The sequence below is a fragment of the Phocoena sinus genome, chromosome 15 (assembly GCF_008692025.1).
Source record: "Phocoena sinus isolate mPhoSin1 chromosome 15, mPhoSin1.pri, whole genome shotgun sequence".
NCBI classification, from domain to species: Eukaryota; Metazoa; Chordata; class Mammalia; order Artiodactyla; family Phocoenidae; genus Phocoena; species Phocoena sinus.
Genome location: NC_045777.1, coordinates 10,918,329 through 10,935,221, shown reverse-complemented (window position 1 = coordinate 10,935,221; position 16,893 = coordinate 10,918,329). Strand labels below are relative to the sequence as shown.

The 16,893-nt window shown below is 43.0% G+C and overlaps 1 protein-coding gene across 1 annotated transcript; it reads left to right on the top strand.

Annotated features, from left to right (window-relative positions):
* Nucleotides 1–1,252: 1,252 nt before the first annotated feature.
* PARD6B (par-6 family cell polarity regulator beta) lies at nt 1,253–16,513 on the top strand. The gene is made up of 3 exons (XM_032607037.1): nt 1,253–1,652; nt 6,281–6,503; nt 15,139–16,513. Exons 1-3 carry the CDS (start codon nt 1,587–1,589, stop codon nt 15,966–15,968), a joined length of 1,119 nt encoding a protein of 372 aa, XP_032462928.1. The 5' UTR covers nt 1,253–1,586; the 3' UTR covers nt 15,969–16,513.
* The last annotated feature ends 380 nt before the right edge of the window (nt 16,514–16,893 follow it).

Sequence of the window (16,893 nt, the reverse complement as noted above, 5' to 3'; positions counted from 1 at the left end):
AGGGATTGGAGGCATGAGATAAGGGGAGGAAGCCTCGGAGGACTCAGGTGGAATGCAGCACCCTAACCAGATCTTCTTGGCCATTTCAGGTTAGAAACCCCGCCCGCCGGCCCAGGTCCAGCTGGGAGGGTTTCACAGCTCCTTGATGAGCCGCAGTGCCATGATGAGCCCCCTGCCGGTGTGTGTGTGGGAGCGTTGGGGGTCTCCTCCTCACCTCCCCAGCACGGCCAGTGCTGAAAAGGGCCCCTGGGAGAACAAACCCAGCTCTGGGGCATTTAGAGAGGAGTCAGTCTTTTGTTATCAGACATAGCTTGGTCATTCCACTGGGGGGAGGGGGACAAAGGCAATCTGGAGGCTGTCATTGGTGGACACAACGAATAGCCCAGAAATGGCTGGAGGGAGAGGAAGACTTCAGAGGTTAAAAATAAATTTAAAAGAAAAGAAAAAAAGAAAGCCCTGGAGGGCCGGTCTAGAAGTACTCGGGGAAGCCGGACCTTCGAGGAGCCATCCCGAGCCTCTGCCCACTTTCCCTCCCTCCCAGCGGCTACTCGACCCTATGGGACTTGACGGACTGCAGAAAGAGTCACTACCAACAAAACTAAGCCAGTAGAGCCCTGAGATTCTTCCCCAGTGACTGTTGCAGAGGCGGGAAAACTTGAATTTTGTAATCAGAGTTGCAGCCAGACCCCTAAACGACGCAAATGGGTGGTGGAGGGGCGTAGCTGCACGCTGCAGCATCCCAAGGGGGAAGGAAGATAAGGGGTGGCAGAAACATAGCAGCCCCACCCCGCCTCCGCACCAGCCGGGCCTCGCCTCCCATTCCCCCGCGGCGCGCGAGCCGGGTCCGGGTCAACCAGGCGCGCGCCTGCGCGTGCGCAAAAGGCCCAGCGCCCTAGCTCATCTCCAGGTGCGCTCGCGCTTCCGGCCTGCCTTCCCAGGGCGGAAACTCCAGGGCCCGCGCATGCGCTTTCCAGCTCTCCTACTAGGTCGGGAGAGGAGGTCCACGGCTTCAGGTGATCCCGCCCCTCCCTCGCAGCGTGGGACCAATCGTACGGCGGCGGGCGGGACTTTCGCGGAGGCGGCCCGCCCACGCGCTGCGCGAGGCGTGTACCGATTGGTTGGCGCTGGGGGCGCAGGTGCGCGCTTCCCATTGGGTGTGGGCGGAGCGCGAGCCTCCAAGGCGTCTACAGAGGCTGCAGGTGAGCGCGCGCACGTGCCGCGGCTCCCGCCCGGCTGGGGTGCGCGCGCGCGGGCTCGCGGGGGAAGCGGCTGAGAGCTAGGCTGCGGCGCCTGTCCCCTGTGCTCCGCCCCCTCCTCCTTCGCCGTCGCGGCCGTCGCAGAGGCCCGGAGGGAGGGAGCCGCGTTCCCGCCCGCCGCGCCGCCAGTCTCACCCTCGGTCCCACCGCGTGAGGAGCCAGCCGAGCGGAGCTCTGCGCGGAGACCCGAGCCACGGTCGCCCCTCTGCAGGTGCCTGTGAGGAGGCGCCTGGGCCGCAGCCGAGTCCCGAGCCCAGCGGCCGGGCACTCGCTCTCCGCGCTCCGAGGGGCGGCCCGGCTGGAGGAGGCTGTTGCGGGTCAGGCCTCAGGATGAACCGCAGCCACCGGCACGGAGCGGGCAGCGGCTGCCTGGGCACCATGGAGGTGAAGAGCAAGGTGCGCGGGGCCCGGGCTGGGCGAAGCGGCCGGCTAGATGTGGACTGGCGGTCAGAGCCTTGAGGGGGGTGCTCCCGGGGCCTGGGGGAGGCCTGGGGGAAGCCAAGGGCTGGCCGGCGACGGCCTGAGGAGCTGCCCGCTGTCTGGGACCGTGGTGGGCGCGATGGTGGGATTTGGAGGCAGGAGATGGTGGATAATACGCTTGCTGTGAAGAGGACGAGTGTGGGGGGTTGTGTCTGCCCCTGCCCCAGGTAGGGAGGAGACAGCTGAGCGCTTAATCTATCTCCTTAAAAATCATTCCTGTTCAAGGATGGGAGTAAGGGCCGAGGTATAGCCGAGGATGGGAGGCGTTTGAGCGCAGCGTGGTACGAAAGGTTTGGAGGAATTCTACCTCTTGGCCTTCTGAGTAAAGAGTATTTGGAACACCCGTGGTCACAAAATGTTACCCCTTTCTGTGGCTCAAGGGTGCATCAAGTGGTGAAGGAGAGAGCCCAGGGAACTCAAGAGCCCTTGTAAAGTTAGCTTTGCTTCCTGCTTAGAGATTTTTCTAGCACTAACTTTGGTATGCATTTAATCTATAAAATTAACACTATCGCCTATTCGTTTGAGTAGCACTTCACAGTTTGAGTCTGGGTGCCCTCTTCATTCCATCCTGCTACCTTTTCACATCAAGTGTTTTCACTCTTGACCAACGGTATGCCAATCTGCTGATAATTACGTCAGTATCCACTGAATTCCTAAATTGCAGGGCTCCCTGAGCAGGACGGTGTATAGGGATTAGTGAGGGAATGCTTTCCAACGGGGGTTTTGAGATGGAATTTGAAGATGGTCGGCGGCTACGGGAACATTTTCAGCAAGCATTTCATGAATTGAAGAGCCAAAGGGGACTTAGATAACCTAGTCTGATCCTCTGAGAAGATGGGGGCTCAGAAAGCTTATGACTTCGACAAGGTGTGCTTTTTATGACAAAACCTTAAAACCTTTTACAAAATAAGTTTTAGGCTTTATAGAATAGAAAAAAGAGGACATGGGCTGGGCCCTGAGAACATTGAAAATAAAGAGTTGGGAAGGTCAAAACACATGAAAGAATAGGAGAAAAGTAAAAGCATATCAACTCTAAGAATGATGAAACATCATTGAATGTAAGACTATGGGGTGGGGTAGCGGGGAGGAGAATGCAAAATCCAGGAGTGATTTTCAGTGAAGTAGAGTAGGAGGGCTCCCTGGAGCCTGTGGTAGAATGGTTTTTATTATCTAGAACTTTATAAGCAAAGTTCTGTAAGTTGCTGTAACTGAGATGATCATATCAAGAGTATCTGCATTCATTTTTCACATTATTTTACAATGTTATTTTTGACTTAACTCGTGTATCAGAATAGGCACTAGTTAAGAAACCCTTCTGCTTAATAAGAATAGAAATGTAGTTATAGCCGTTTCACGACTATGCTGTCTCCTGTGTCCTCCGTGGAACTGCCATAGCAAATTGAAGTGACACACTTGAACTAAGGGTTACGATAACTCAAAATATAGAGAGCTTTTCCTCTAGCAGTATAGTGGTGGTAGTTCCGTGGCCAGTGGTTGAACCTTCTCATGGCATTTTTGTCATAAATCTAGTTTGGGTTTGTGGGAGTTGAGGTTAAGAAAAGAAAGACATTTATGATGTTGCATAATCTTACAATTCAGTTTGTGGTCCTAATCTTGGTAGCAAGTATTTAATCTTTTTATCATAGGAAAAAATGAGTAGGGATTCTAGGTGTTCTGATAAATACAGTCAAATGGTAATTTATCTCTCAGACTAGAAAACCTCGAGCACTTGGGGACTGGAATTTCAGGCTTTCTGCCCTTTTTTTCTGTCAACTGGTTTGTGAATCTTTCCCATACTGCCCATTATACATTTGACCTGCCATACTGGACTTCTGGTGAACCGTGTCTCTTAAATAGAATCAAGGCATTCTGAGAACCTGCATCTCATAAAGTGTGGTCCCACTAGTGTTCTCGCCGCTGATAAATAGGCACAGTAGAGGTGCTGTTTCTAGTGTGTCAGTGGCACCTTATGTTTTAAATATATATTTAATGGATTAAATAAAACATTTGGCATCTTTACCATTTAAAAAATATTTGGACAGATGTGTGAAACAATACTTCCTTTTTCACTGCTTTGGTGATATCACAGCTTTTTACAAAGCTGGTCGCTAAGAGGCTGTAACCACAACTTGGTGATGTACAGATCCACGTTTCAGGATTTCTTTTTCTTCTGCATAGAAAACAGTGTCAACGTCATATCTTTGCTCATGGAAGGGGGAAATTGGTACAAATAAAGTAATGGATAATGCAAATATAACTATAGTTAAGTTGTGATACCAGTTACCATGTGACTTTTTTTGGTAACTGATTTATCTTCCTGTTTCTCCAGAGTTGGAAAAGCTCTTAATAATCAAGGTGATGTCCTTTAATAACCTTAGGTTATTAAACACTTGGAATAGTCTTTGAGCTGTACATTTCCTAGTTATTATTCATGGGCAAACAATATTAAGTTTTCATTTCTAGAGTGTACCAAAAGATGCTGGGAGACAGGTGTCCATACACATTCTGGGTGACCAAGGCAAACTAGACCAGGCTAAGAAAAGTTATAATAGTTGTTGATTGGGTCTTAATGTTATCTCTATTTTAGTATTTTTCTTCATGTAGTAAAAAGTTCTCTTAATCCTATTGTTTTGCTGCAAGAAGCATAACAATTTCTCTTTTTTTTTCCTGCTAACATTGCAAAAGGGCACATCTACTTGTGAAGCCATACAATTTTCCATTGTTTTTATCATAACATTTAAGCAAGAGAAAAAAATGTTGAGCAAAGAATTTTTATCCACAAGCTTTAGCAAAAACATTGCAGCCCTAAAATATTCAATTATTAGATGTTACTCCCATTCACCAGGGGAAGTAATAAAACCCTGAGATGAATCAGAAAGCACTAGGATGTTGTGATACCAGAATAAAGAAAATGGAGAAGAAACTATGACTTTTTATAACATCATAAGACTAACTCTGATATGAAGGGTGTTCCCCAGTTATTATTTACTTTGAAACGTGAAGGTATGACTACACTTTTTGAGCGCTTTAGGTATGAGTCACCTTATGTTCTTGACAGATGTTAGTGTTTATGTTTCAGGAATGTGTTTTGGAAACTTTTGATTTGTTAGAGGTAAGAAGTGGTTTTAGTAATTTTTCATTTTAATTTAAAACTAGTGAGTAGTGTGGGTATAAAGCAAGGCAGATGAACTTCTTCGAGATAGCAAAAGCAGTGAGTTCAGAGAGACCATGGGATCCTTAGGGAAATGAATTGACACATTTGTAACCTGCTCAAATTATTCTGATAGGGACTTTCTCTGCAAGATGCTTAAGGCTGTCTTAGGGGTACATTAGTGTTTCTTGCCAATAATAGATATTTAGAGGAAAAATGAGTTCAGTGGTCAAACATATTTGGCAAACATTTGTTTAAAAACTTTTTTTTTTTTTTTTTTTTATCAACCACAGGACTTAACTGAGCGTTTAATATCTGGTCTCCACAGTGATTCCTAAGAGTGTAATTATAGTTATGTAGCATTTCCCAAACTTGTGTGACTGGGGCACTTTTTGAGGAAGGCTGATGAATCTTTCTTAACGTTTCCACATTTGAGGAAATGCCATGCTAGTCCCATTGTTAAGTCATGGATCCTGTTTATTATGGACTAGATGAAGCCAGTCCTTCATGTTGAGTAAGAACCACTTAATAATTTGGCATTTGGAAGGCAGAGGTGTGAATCTAGAGTAGGGAAGCAGACCTGAGAACCAGAATTGTGGAGATAAATATTGGGCATGATGGAAGTGTCGTCCTCCCTGTTTGTATGATCCCTTAATGCCTCTCATATAGTTATTCTCTTTCCCCACTAATTTCTGAGCTCTGGTGCAGGCCTGAGTCTTTCATTCTCTAGGGCCTAGCACTGTGCCAAGCACGTAAACACTTATGCTTTAATTGGAGAGTTGTAGGACATATATTTAATGTATTGTGTGTTTTTTTAAGATTAACATAGGGAAGACACTTCTTATCTCTAGACCTGTTTCTTATATGACATACCTCCATTTGTATCCTACCTTAGTGCCAAGAAATTCAAAGTCCTTTTTGTATATGTTGCTGTTAATTCTTGCCACTTCCTGTGAAATTGTAATTCCTTTTATGGGGAAGGAAACTTAGATGCTTTTTGCTACCAGTCAAAATAAAGACTTAGGAACATCTTTGTTACCTCATGGCCTGAGTGAGGAGCAGATACTGCTGTCAGGATCTGGGCTCCAGACAGGGTTTGTTTGAGCTGAGTCACTCTGCAGGACAGTCCCCAGTGAGACCTGGGTACCCCAGGGATTAAGTTGAGCCTGCATCTCTTGAAGGGAATGCCCTTCAGAGATGCAGCAGTGAGCAGACACATTCCTGTGCCTTCCTTACGTTGTTTTATCTCCTGATAATGAGGTTTCTGACAATAGACCGTGATATTGGAACTGTCTTCTTCATTAAGGGAAATACTGTGCCTGTGAATTTTTCTGTCATGCATTTTAAGATTGGATCCTGTTACCTTTTTTAAAATTAATATGTTTATTTATAGTTTGGAGCTGAATTTCGTCGGTTTTCACTGGAAAGATCAAAACCTGGAAAGTTTGAGGAGTTTTATGGATTACTGCAACATGTTCATAAGATACCCAATGTTGACGTTTTAGTAGGCTATGCAGACATCCACGGAGATTTACTACCTATAAATAACGATGATAATTATCACAAAGCTGTTTCAACGGCCAACCCACTGCTTAGGATTTTTATACAAAAAAAGGGTAAGTAACAATGTTTAGAAAAATTATTTTAGAATTAGAAGTTGTTTATTTTCCTCATTGATAGGATACACAGAATTCACTACAAATTTAATGAATAGACATTTTGTGTGAATCTTCTTACCATATTAACTAACAAGTGAGTTAAGACATCTGTGATATTATTGGTTTAATTGACACCTTTACACTTCACTAAGTATACTTTGGAAAGATTGCGGGTTGTTTTTTTAATTTATTTTTATTTTATTTTTGGCTGCGTTGGGTCTTCGTTGCCGTGCACAGGCTTTCTCTAGTTGCGGCGAGCGGGGTCTACTCTTCGTTGTGGTGCATGGGCTTCTCATTGAGGTGGCTTCTCTTGTTGCAGAGCACGGGGTCTAGGGGCGTGGGCCTCAGTAGTTACAGCACGCCGGCTCAGTAGTTGTGGCTCATAGGCTCAGTAGTTGTGGCTCGTGGGCTCTAGAAGGCAGGCTCAGTAGCTGTGGCACATAGGCTTAGTTGCTCTGTGGCGTGTGGGATCTTCCCAGACCAGGGATTGAACCCATGTCCCCTGCATTGGCAGGCGGATTCTTAACCGCTGCACCACGAGGGAAGTCCGAAAGATTGTGGTTTTAATTACTTTATAACCTCTTAGATTTTTTAAAAATGGAAATTAGGAATTTATTGAATCTGCACTTTTTTGAATGGAATTTTGTCCATTCAGAAAGATGTGGTAGGAGGAGTATGACTTTGGAGTCAGGGAAACATTCTACTTTTTTGGTAGCAATTAACTTTGAAATCTGTATGCACCACTTAATAGGTACCTGAAGGAAAGCTGTTTATTCTTCCTGGGTCGCGGTATCTTTATCTATAGAATGAACGTACGATCTCATAGGATTACTAGGAAGTTTAAATGAGCTCAGTGCAGTGCTCTGGCATGTAGTATGCCTCCGGTGAATGTTTTCTTTCCTTTTAAGGCATTTTTCACAGAAATAAAACTAGTGAATTATCTGGAAAATCAGAGAGCAAGTCATTATTTTGGAGGAATGTAAACGTTGATATTGGTCTTGCAAAAGAACATTTTAAAATAACCACTCTATATGGCAAAAATTGAAACGTATTTTGAGCCCTAAAACTTTTAACTTTGTGGCCTCCTCTGTGTGTGTGTGTGTGTGTGTGTGTTTATTTATCTGTGTCCGCCTGTAGATGGCCATGGTGTGTGCCATTTATTCCTTTGTCTTTGGTAAATGAAGAGGTTTGGAAAGGTGACATGAGAGCCACAAGCCCAGTATTGGTGGGATAATCAAAGCCTTACTGTGTTTGTAAACCAACCCAGAAAGCAGTTTGAGAGAGTGGGTAGAAATTACCCTTGAAGGTGAAACTTTCTTTCCAATCAGTTGATAAGCATTGGACCATTTCTAGGGCTTTGAAATTCCACTGATTGTGTATCTTTGCTTCTGGGTTTGGAGGAACTGAAGTCCGCCAACAAAATAAACCTCCAAGGGTAGGGTAACTTACATCTGTATCACTTGACTATTTACAAAATACTTTACAAACATGCAAATTCATTTTCCCAAAGACCCCTAAGATGGATTTCCTAGGTATGTGGCAGGGGTGTGGTACAATTAGAGTGTTACTTCAGGAAGACTCATTTGGCTGTTCAGGATGAATTGGAGTATGCAGCAGTCTTACAGGAGAGAGCAAGGAGCAGGGGGGTGAGAGACGCTGAGAAGCTGCCCCGGCAGGAGACCAGGTGAGGAAGATAAAGGGGAGGATCTGAGAGTCACTGCGCTCCCCCCTGGAGGGCAGAGGGTTGAAGAGGCGTCCAGAGGAAAATAGCTTTCTGGATTTGAGCCTGATGGTGCCATAAAACAGGTACAGTCTGGAAGAGAGATTGACTTGGAAAGAAAATTGGTTTGGTTATAGGACAAAAAAGCTTATCTGGCTGGCGAGTTTCAACCTTGTCCCGTAGGAAATCAGAAATGATGGGCTGGAGCTTAGGGTGGAAATCTAGAGGCTGATCAAAGAGCTGAAAGTCTGCAGAAAAGTGATAGTTGAAATTTTGGGGAGTGGACATAAGGGCTTGCTGAGATGAAGAGCAGGGATGGTTCTTAGAAAGCTATGTATAGAATGTTGGAGAAGGAAGAGAAGACAAAACATTGGAGTGGAACTTGTCACTTTAAGCAGAATAATTTAAATCGTTGTTGCATAGAAGGCCTGTCTTGTTAGCAGTTGTAATTTTCATTATAAATTTGCTGTTTGGAACATGTATTTAAATATAGAATGACTATTTTTAAACTACTGCCATCTGACAGAACTTGTTGGATTATCCCCTTCCTTAGAAAGATTATAGGTGTTGGATTATACTACCACATGTTTTTGTTACTGGAATTGTAACACTTACGTGATCATAGGATTAATCCTAACATCTTTTAAGGGCGGTTATCATCTGCTGTTTCCTTTTCAAATATGTTTAGATGTAAACAAAAGTTTTCTATGCTGTAGAGGTAAATAACCAATACAATTCAGAGCCCTTAGAATTTGATCTAGAAATAGGCAGTGTGTTCAACAGAAAATTTTTGTTTTTAAAAATGTAACTTTAGGACATCCCTGGTGGTCCGGCGGTTAAGACTCCATGTTTCCACTGCAGGGGGACACGGGTTCAATCCCTGGTCGGGGAACTAAGATCCCGCATGCCACCCGATGCGGCCAAAAAAAAAAAGTAACTGTAATACAAATATGACTTAAGCAAAACATGAAAAGTCAGTCAGTCGATTCATTCCTGCTGAAAACCCTCCAATGGTTTCCGTTGTATCCAGAATAAAATACATCCTGATTTGTGCTCCACAGCAGCGTCTCCTTCCTCCATTCTCCCACTCCCCCCTCACAGCAACCACATTGGCTTTCTTTCTGTCCCTAGGACTCAGCGGGCTTGTTGCCGTCTCTGTGCTTCTGCACTTGCTGTTCCTTCTGTAAGAAACGCTTTTCCTGCAGCTGGTCCCATGGCTGCCTCCTCCTCCCTCAGTTCTCAGCTCAGATGACTTTCTCAGAGGGGCCTCTTCTGACCACCCTAGCTAGGGCCCCCCAACCTCCACCTTTACCACATTACCCTCTGGTTATTTAGGTAGAGTTAACATGTTTGTTGTCTGTCTTACAGAGTTACACAGTGCCCTGTAGTTTGTGGTGATACCTTTTTTCTTTTAAGCAGAGCTCAACAGATGCTTAAGTAGAAAGCTGATTTTACTTAAACTTTAATGAACATTAAATTCAGGAAACTAATGTAAAACATGGCATTAAGTACAGTTACATTTTCTTGCTTAATTACAGCACATTTTCTGTTTTACGGGCCTGTTGCTTCCAATTTAGGAACCAGTAGGGCAGCAGTTGCACTTGATGTGGCACCAGGCGATGTTTTTAAAAGACAGACATGAAAACGATTTTAAATTTTAAACCGTGTGACTTTTTAAAATCTGATACCCTCTACCAAATAAAGCTTCTTTGAAGTGAAAGCTCAAGATTGAAGGCATAAACCACTTCATAGCTTGAACTCGGGGGTAGCGTCATTGCATATCTTGAAAAGTTTTATGTTTTACAATAATTTATTGTTAGAGGAGAAAACCCAGACTCTATTTCCAGGGCTGTTATTGTGGAAGCAAAAACAAAACAAAAAACCTGATATTTTAAAAGTTACTTTCGCAGAGCATCCTAGGGCTTTTGCCAGCCCCCTCACCCTGTCAGAGTTTAGAATTTCCTCATTTATTTGAGGGAAAAAGAGTTTTTCTTCTCTTGTTGTTCAGGTGGTTCTTGTATGGTAAACAATCTCAGAAAATATTTAAAGGTTGCACCTTTAGAAAAAGTACTCAGGTCATTCCTGTAGGTTTGGAATGCAGCCAGGGAAATGTGTATTTTTTAAAAGCCTGTTGTGATGATCAGCCAAGTCTGAGGCCCATTGACCTGCACGGACTTCTCGCCAGATCTGATCAGAATACCTACACCACAACTTCTTGCTGTGTCACAGTCTGTTTCTGTGTGCCATCAGACAAACACATTTGTACCATGGGTTTATTCAAAGGAGTATGTTGGAAATACCAGAAGGGCCTTGCTTTAAGCCTCATCTGCGTTAGGACGTGGCCTTGTGGCCCAGACACCTGGAACTGGGCAGCCACTTAAACTGTCTCTTAGAACTTTACTGTGTGTGGGATGTTATTTGGGAGCTGTATTTTAAGGTTATATTTTAGTGAGTCAGGGTTGAATTTAGAAATGGTCTAAGGAGTATACATTTTAATAGTAAATTGTGAAAAATTGTTTAACAGAAGGTACGGCCCCAGAAATAAAAAAATTCTGAGTAACAGCTCAGAATGTGACTCCAGTTGCTTATGACAGAAACCTGGGTGTCACCTTTGACACATACCTTTTTTTCAGTCACCAAGCCTATTAAAAATGTGTTCTAATTACTCTTCAAGCTTATTTCCCCATTCCACTGCCTCTGCCCCAGGCTAGGTACCATCCTAAATTACCTGCAGTAAAACCTCCTGTCTTCCCCGCAGGTCCCTCCTCCAGCTTGCAGCCAGAGTGAGCTTTGTAGGAAAACCAAAATCTTTGGTTTTCTTCCCTTTGCCCTCAGGCTGAAGCCCGTAATCCTCCCCACTTCCCCGGAGGCCCTGTCTGTCTGCAGGGCCCTGGCCGCCTGGACTTGGCTCCAGCTCCTCCTCTTCTCTCCCCTCCCACCCTGCCTTCTCACCGTCTCCTCCGCCGACCCCATCCTGCCCGGCTCTGTATTTGTTGTATCGGCACCCGGAAGTTCTTCCCTCCCTTCTACCTGATTAGCTACTGGTTTGTTTTCCAGTCTCAGTATAAACCACGCTCCCCAGAGAAGCCTTGCCTTACCCTGCAGACCAGGCTGAGTTCCCACTGATAAACTTCACAGCTCTTGGCACCTTTGTAATAATATAATGGTTTCAAGTTCTTTGTTAATTGCCATCTATTTTAGTCTGTAAGCACCATGAAAGCAAGCACCTTAGCTGTTTGGTGCGCTGGATCTGCAGCACACAGCACGATGTCTAGCCACATGGTAGCAGGTGCTTCTTAAGTGTCTGGCATTTGTTATTCCTTATATTAGGAAGTGAAGGGATCTTCAGACTTTGAATATTGCTTTAAGTGATGTTTAATCCTTTTAAAGTTGCCACATGTATTTCATTTAACCATTTTGGATTAGAACAAGGGCTGGCAAACTCAGGCTTACTGGCTGTTTTCATGGAACACAGCCATGATCACTCCGTTCTGTATTGCCTGTGGCTGCTTTTGCAACAGAGACCGTATGACCTGCAATACCTAAAATATTTACTGTACAAACTCTACAGAAAAAGGTTGTCCACCCCTTGATTAGAACAATTTCAAAAATTATTTCATTCTTCCCCTGTCTTCCTACTGAACTTGAATGGGTCATAATCTTGAACTTTCTTGATGACTCTACCATGAACTGTTACTGTTTTGTTACTGTACACGGATGCTGCTGGGATTTATATAACACTTTTGTTTTGTTTGTTTGTTTTCAGGTTTGCTTTTTCTTCACTGTAGGCTTTTATTTTTTGTATCTGTGCCTGCCACTCACTGGTGGACCCTTACCCCTGACTGTGACTTAAGACTGTGAGCTGAGGAATGAGATAACCAGGGTTTTTTGGAATTAATGTTTAAAAAGTAAGAGACTCAGAGGGAGGCCCTTCAGGGCTCCCTTCCTCTGTGAGTAAAGCACAGGGGCTTTTTGTGTGTAAGGAAGTAAGACATCCAGTTTGGCTGTTTGGCGGCATTCCAGGGGTAGATCCTTGTCTGTTTCGGTGAGCTGAGATTGTCAGGCTCAGGATAGGTGAGGTTTCGCTGAGCCTATATCACACACTGTTGCATAAAGCCTGGGTTTATACAAGTGAAAGGTTGCCGTGAGCCAGGATTCCAACTTTCCGTCTCTTTCTGAGTTTTGTACTTTGACAGACATGCTCAGGTGGAACGTCAGGCCTGTTCCCTGTAGATGTTCACCTTTACACTTTAAACCGACACCCTGCACCCTGGCTTTCTGCCAAAATATTTCTTTTCCCAGTGGCTGGAAACTGATTAGCTAGATGGGAGAACAAAGGTGCCTTTGTACTGGAGCATATTGCTTTTGAGAATTTAGCAGAGAGCATTCAAACAGAGTCTGGATGCAATGCCAAATTATGCAGATTTGGGGGGTTTTTTGGTCAGGTTTCCCATGAATAGGTATGTAGGCAACTTAGTTTTGTTCTCCTTTCCTATGGTCTGGAATTTCCCATATAAAAATTGTGTGGGCTTTCTTAATTGATTGTAAAATGAAATATACAATTTTGAATAAACACATTCAGTAGAAGATCATTGTTGATAGATTTCTGGCTACATTTTGCCCAAAAGATTCTTTTGTCAGTCAGTTTATTTCCCAAGCCAAATTATAAATAAATTTCTGTCTTTGTAAGAACACAGTGTAAGTACTTTCTCCATAAATGAAGCAAAATTATCCCCAGGGGGAAAATGCCCCAAAATCAGGTACCACTAGGCTTTTTTTTTTTTTTTTTTTTGGTTGTACTGGGTCTTAGTTGTGGCAGGTGGTGCTCCTTAGTTGTGACATGCATGTGGGATCTAGTTCCCTGACCAGGGATCAAACCCAGGCCCCCTGCATTGGGAGCACAGAGTCCTAACCACTGCTCCACCAGGGAAGTCCCCAGGTACCCCTAGTCTTGTACATTTATCTGAAACTAGCTTTTGAAGAGTGTTCCAGCAGCACTGAGAAAAAAATACTGAAGTTCTCCAGGCTCTGACACACAGTGGACATTTAACATTCACTGTGTGAATTGAACATGTATGGTATTGGCCTTAGTAAGAAAACCTGGGGCCAGTCTTCTGTCTGTACCTTATTTTGTACCCTTAATTTCCTGGTCTATTAAGTAAAGGTAATAATACTTAACGACAGGGGGGCCGAGAGTTGGGTGACAAGAGACTACAGATGGAAGCCCTGTGCAGACACAGTCTGGTGATGTTACTGTTGTCTGTAGCAGTGATTGAGACTAGGACTTTAAACTAGTTCTTGGGATGGTGGGGGCACTTGTGTCTTTTTTATTCTTATTAAATATTTTTTTCATCCTTGGAGATTGTGACTTTTTAGTTTATCCCCATTCCAGTTATTTTTGAAATGTGATTTCACCTTTTATGCCTGCTGTTAATTCTGTTTCCTCATCCTCTGATGAGACATGTTGTTTGTAGACTGTCTACCTCCAGCTGTGGGATTTAAGGAGATCTAGTTTTAGTGCCCTGTTTTCCCTGGTTTACATCAGAGATTATAAATTGCTGGCTTGAAGAATAAATTCAACCCCCAGATGTTATTTTGCTCAAACAGGTTTTTGTTGTTATTTAATTAGGTGTCGGCATTTTAAATGGGAAGGTTTTTTTTTTTTTTTTAACCTAAAAAAACAAGACTTTCTGACAAGTTGGACTGTCCACACAAATTCCTACAGTCCATGAAGAAAAGCTGCCTGGAGCGAGAAAAGCCATGCCATTAAATGGGGCAGGAGCTCTCAGCTTTGCCAGAATCCTCACCCCTCCCTGTTGTCTCTGTCTTATACCTCAGCCTCTTTCAAAAGTGGGAAAATGAAAGGTTAAGAACTCCCCCAGAAAACTGAGGGAGAGTGTATTTGCAGAAGACCAGAATTCCTGTGTTTGATATGCATTCATTTAATTACATTATCATTTTATGTGTATTATCCATTTCATTTAATTACAGGCAGACCTCAGATATATTGTGGGTTCAATAAAGCAAATATCGCGATAAAGCAAGTCACATGAATTCTTGCACAAATTAAGCGTGTAATAGCATCATGTCTAAAAAAATACATAACTCAAGTTTAAAATACTTTTTTGCTAAAAAAAAATGTTAACCATCACCTGAGCCTTCAGCAGGTCATAATCTTTCTGCAGTAGTGATGTCAAAGATCACTGATCAAAGCACATCGTAACAAGTATAATAATTTAAAAGTTTGAAGTATTGCAAGAATTAACAAAATGTGACCCAGAGATACGAAGTGAGCAAATGCTGTTGGAAAAATGGCGTCGGTAGACTTGCTCGGTGCAGGGTCACCACAAACCTTCAATTTGTAAAAAAACACAATTATCTGCGAAGCGCAGTAAAAAGAAGTCTGCTTGTACACTGTCCTCCCAGACTCTAGTACAGGTATTTGAGTTTCAAAAGTGCCCAATTTCGTGTCATTGAGTCAAATATGATAAACATGCAAATTGGAGGTGTTTAAACAAACATAGGGAAAATACAATGTAAATAACTTGTTTTAAATGGTGTTTAAGAATGTGTGTGCAGGGCTTATCAGAATTTCATCTGCCATATTTAATGTTTGAGTCATTGAGCTTTTTCAAATTTAACTTCAACTTTTGGTAACTTCATGGTGAATACTCGAGAGGGCCACCTATTGGGCTTTTCTGGTATAGCATGTCTTACTGCGCTACATTTTCAGCCGATAGGAACAGGCAGATATTTAACGAGTTTGTTTATGTATCAAATATATTTGAGTTGTCCTTTCTGTACAGATTTCACTGTAGATAAATGGGCGTTTTTACAGCATTTCTATAATTATTGTATTTTATTTTTAAACAGAAGAAGCAGACTACAGTGCCTTTGGTACAGACACACTAATAAAGAAGAAGAATGTTTTAACCAATGTGTTGCGTCCTGACAACCATAGAAAAAAGCCACACATAGTCATTAGTATGCCCCAGGACTTCAGACCTGTGTCTTCTATTATAGACGTGGATATTCTCCCAGAAACACATCGTAGGGTCCGTCTTTACAAATATGGCACTGAGAAACCCCTAGGATTCTACATCCGGGACGGCTCCAGTGTCAGGGTGACACCCCATGGCTTAGAGAAGGTCCCAGGGATCTTTATATCCAGACTTGTGCCAGGAGGTCTGGCTCAAAGCACAGGACTATTAGCCGTTAATGATGAAGTTTTAGAAGTTAATGGCATAGAAGTTTCCGGGAAGAGTCTAGATCAAGTAACTGACATGATGATTGCAAACAGCCGCAACCTCATCATCACAGTGAGACCAGCAAACCAGAGGAATAACGTCATTAGGAACAGTCGGACTTCCGGCAGCTCTGGCCAGTCTACTGACAACAGCCTTCCTGGCTATCCACAGCAGATCGAACCGAGCTTTGAGCCAGAGGATGAAGACAGCGATGAAGATGACATTATTATTGAAGACAATGGTGTGCCACAGCAGATCCCTAAGGCTGTTCGCAACACCGAGAGCCTAGAATCATTAACACAAATAGAACTCAGTTTTGAATCTGGACAGAACGGTTTTATTCCTTCTAATGAAGTGAGTTTAGCACCCTTAGCAAGTGGCACAAATACAGAATTTGAAACGCGCGCTCCAGATCAAAAACTCTTAGAAGAAGATGGAACGATCATAACACTATGAAACCATCGCATCTGAATGTTTTCTGAGTGAGGATGCCATGGAGACTTGTAAATTGGCTAGTTTAAAGCATATGTACCTCTGAACCAGTGATCTGGGATAGGCATGAAAAAAATATATTGCAAGCTTAAAATGTTATTAAAATAGTAGTTCGATAATTAATATAAACGTCAGTGGGTCAGAGGTGAATTTAAGCCTAAAACAAAGGGGCCTTTGCTAATGAAATGATGTGCTTTTGCTATTTTGTCTATAGAGGACTGGATGTTAGAGCACATTCCCAGAACTACACATAAGGACTAGATCATTTCCGTTTGAAGTGGTTGCATATTTAACCTGCTGTGCAGAGCCTGGTTGATTTTTCCTTTAACTGTATATTTTCTAACGTGAAGAAGTCTGAGTCTCTCTTTCGGTACTTTGGGACCTTGGCTCCTATATTCCCCATGTTGTATTTTGATTTTTTAATATTGTTCCTCTGTTGCTAATTGTAGCGAGTAATTTTTTCAAATGCTTTTTTTTTTCCCTAATTTCTAAGAAATCAAATCAATTGACTGTTTTTAGGGGTTGCTTCCTAAGTTATAAAGCATTGAAGCTATGTTCCTGAATTAAGAAACTCTAACAGTTGTTCAGGTCCGTGTTTGCCCATGGGAGACTCTCTCCCATAACCTCTTCTTGTCCTCATTCCAAATCTCATTAGAAATCATTCCTTTTGTAGCTTGTGTGTATATTTTGTTTGTCTGCCTTTTTACTCTTTTAATGTATTTGAGTAGTGTGAATTATTTTCGTTAAAAAAAAAATGCACCCAAACTAAGAGATTTTTACACACAGGACAACCTTGTGCACTTTTTATATGAAAATTTTGGGTTTTCCTTAATGGGATTTCTAGGAACACTGCCTACACTTTATGAAAAGTATGTCGTATTCACCTCTG

What these genes read in the sequence shown, in the direction of transcription:
- PARD6B (XM_032607037.1), top strand. Translation starts at nt 1,587, where the DNA reads ATGAACCGCAGCCACCGGCACGGAGCGGGCAGCGGCTGCCTGGGCACC. An exon ending in CCATGGAGGTGAAGAGCAAG is followed by an intron (nt 1,653 to 6,280) that starts GTGCGCGGGGCC and finishes GTTTATTTATAG; the next exon opens with TTTGGAGCTGAATTTCGTCG. An exon ending in GATTTTTATACAAAAAAAGG is followed by an intron (nt 6,504 to 15,138) that starts GTAAGTAACAAT and finishes ATTTTTAAACAG; the next exon opens with AAGAAGCAGACTACAGTGCC.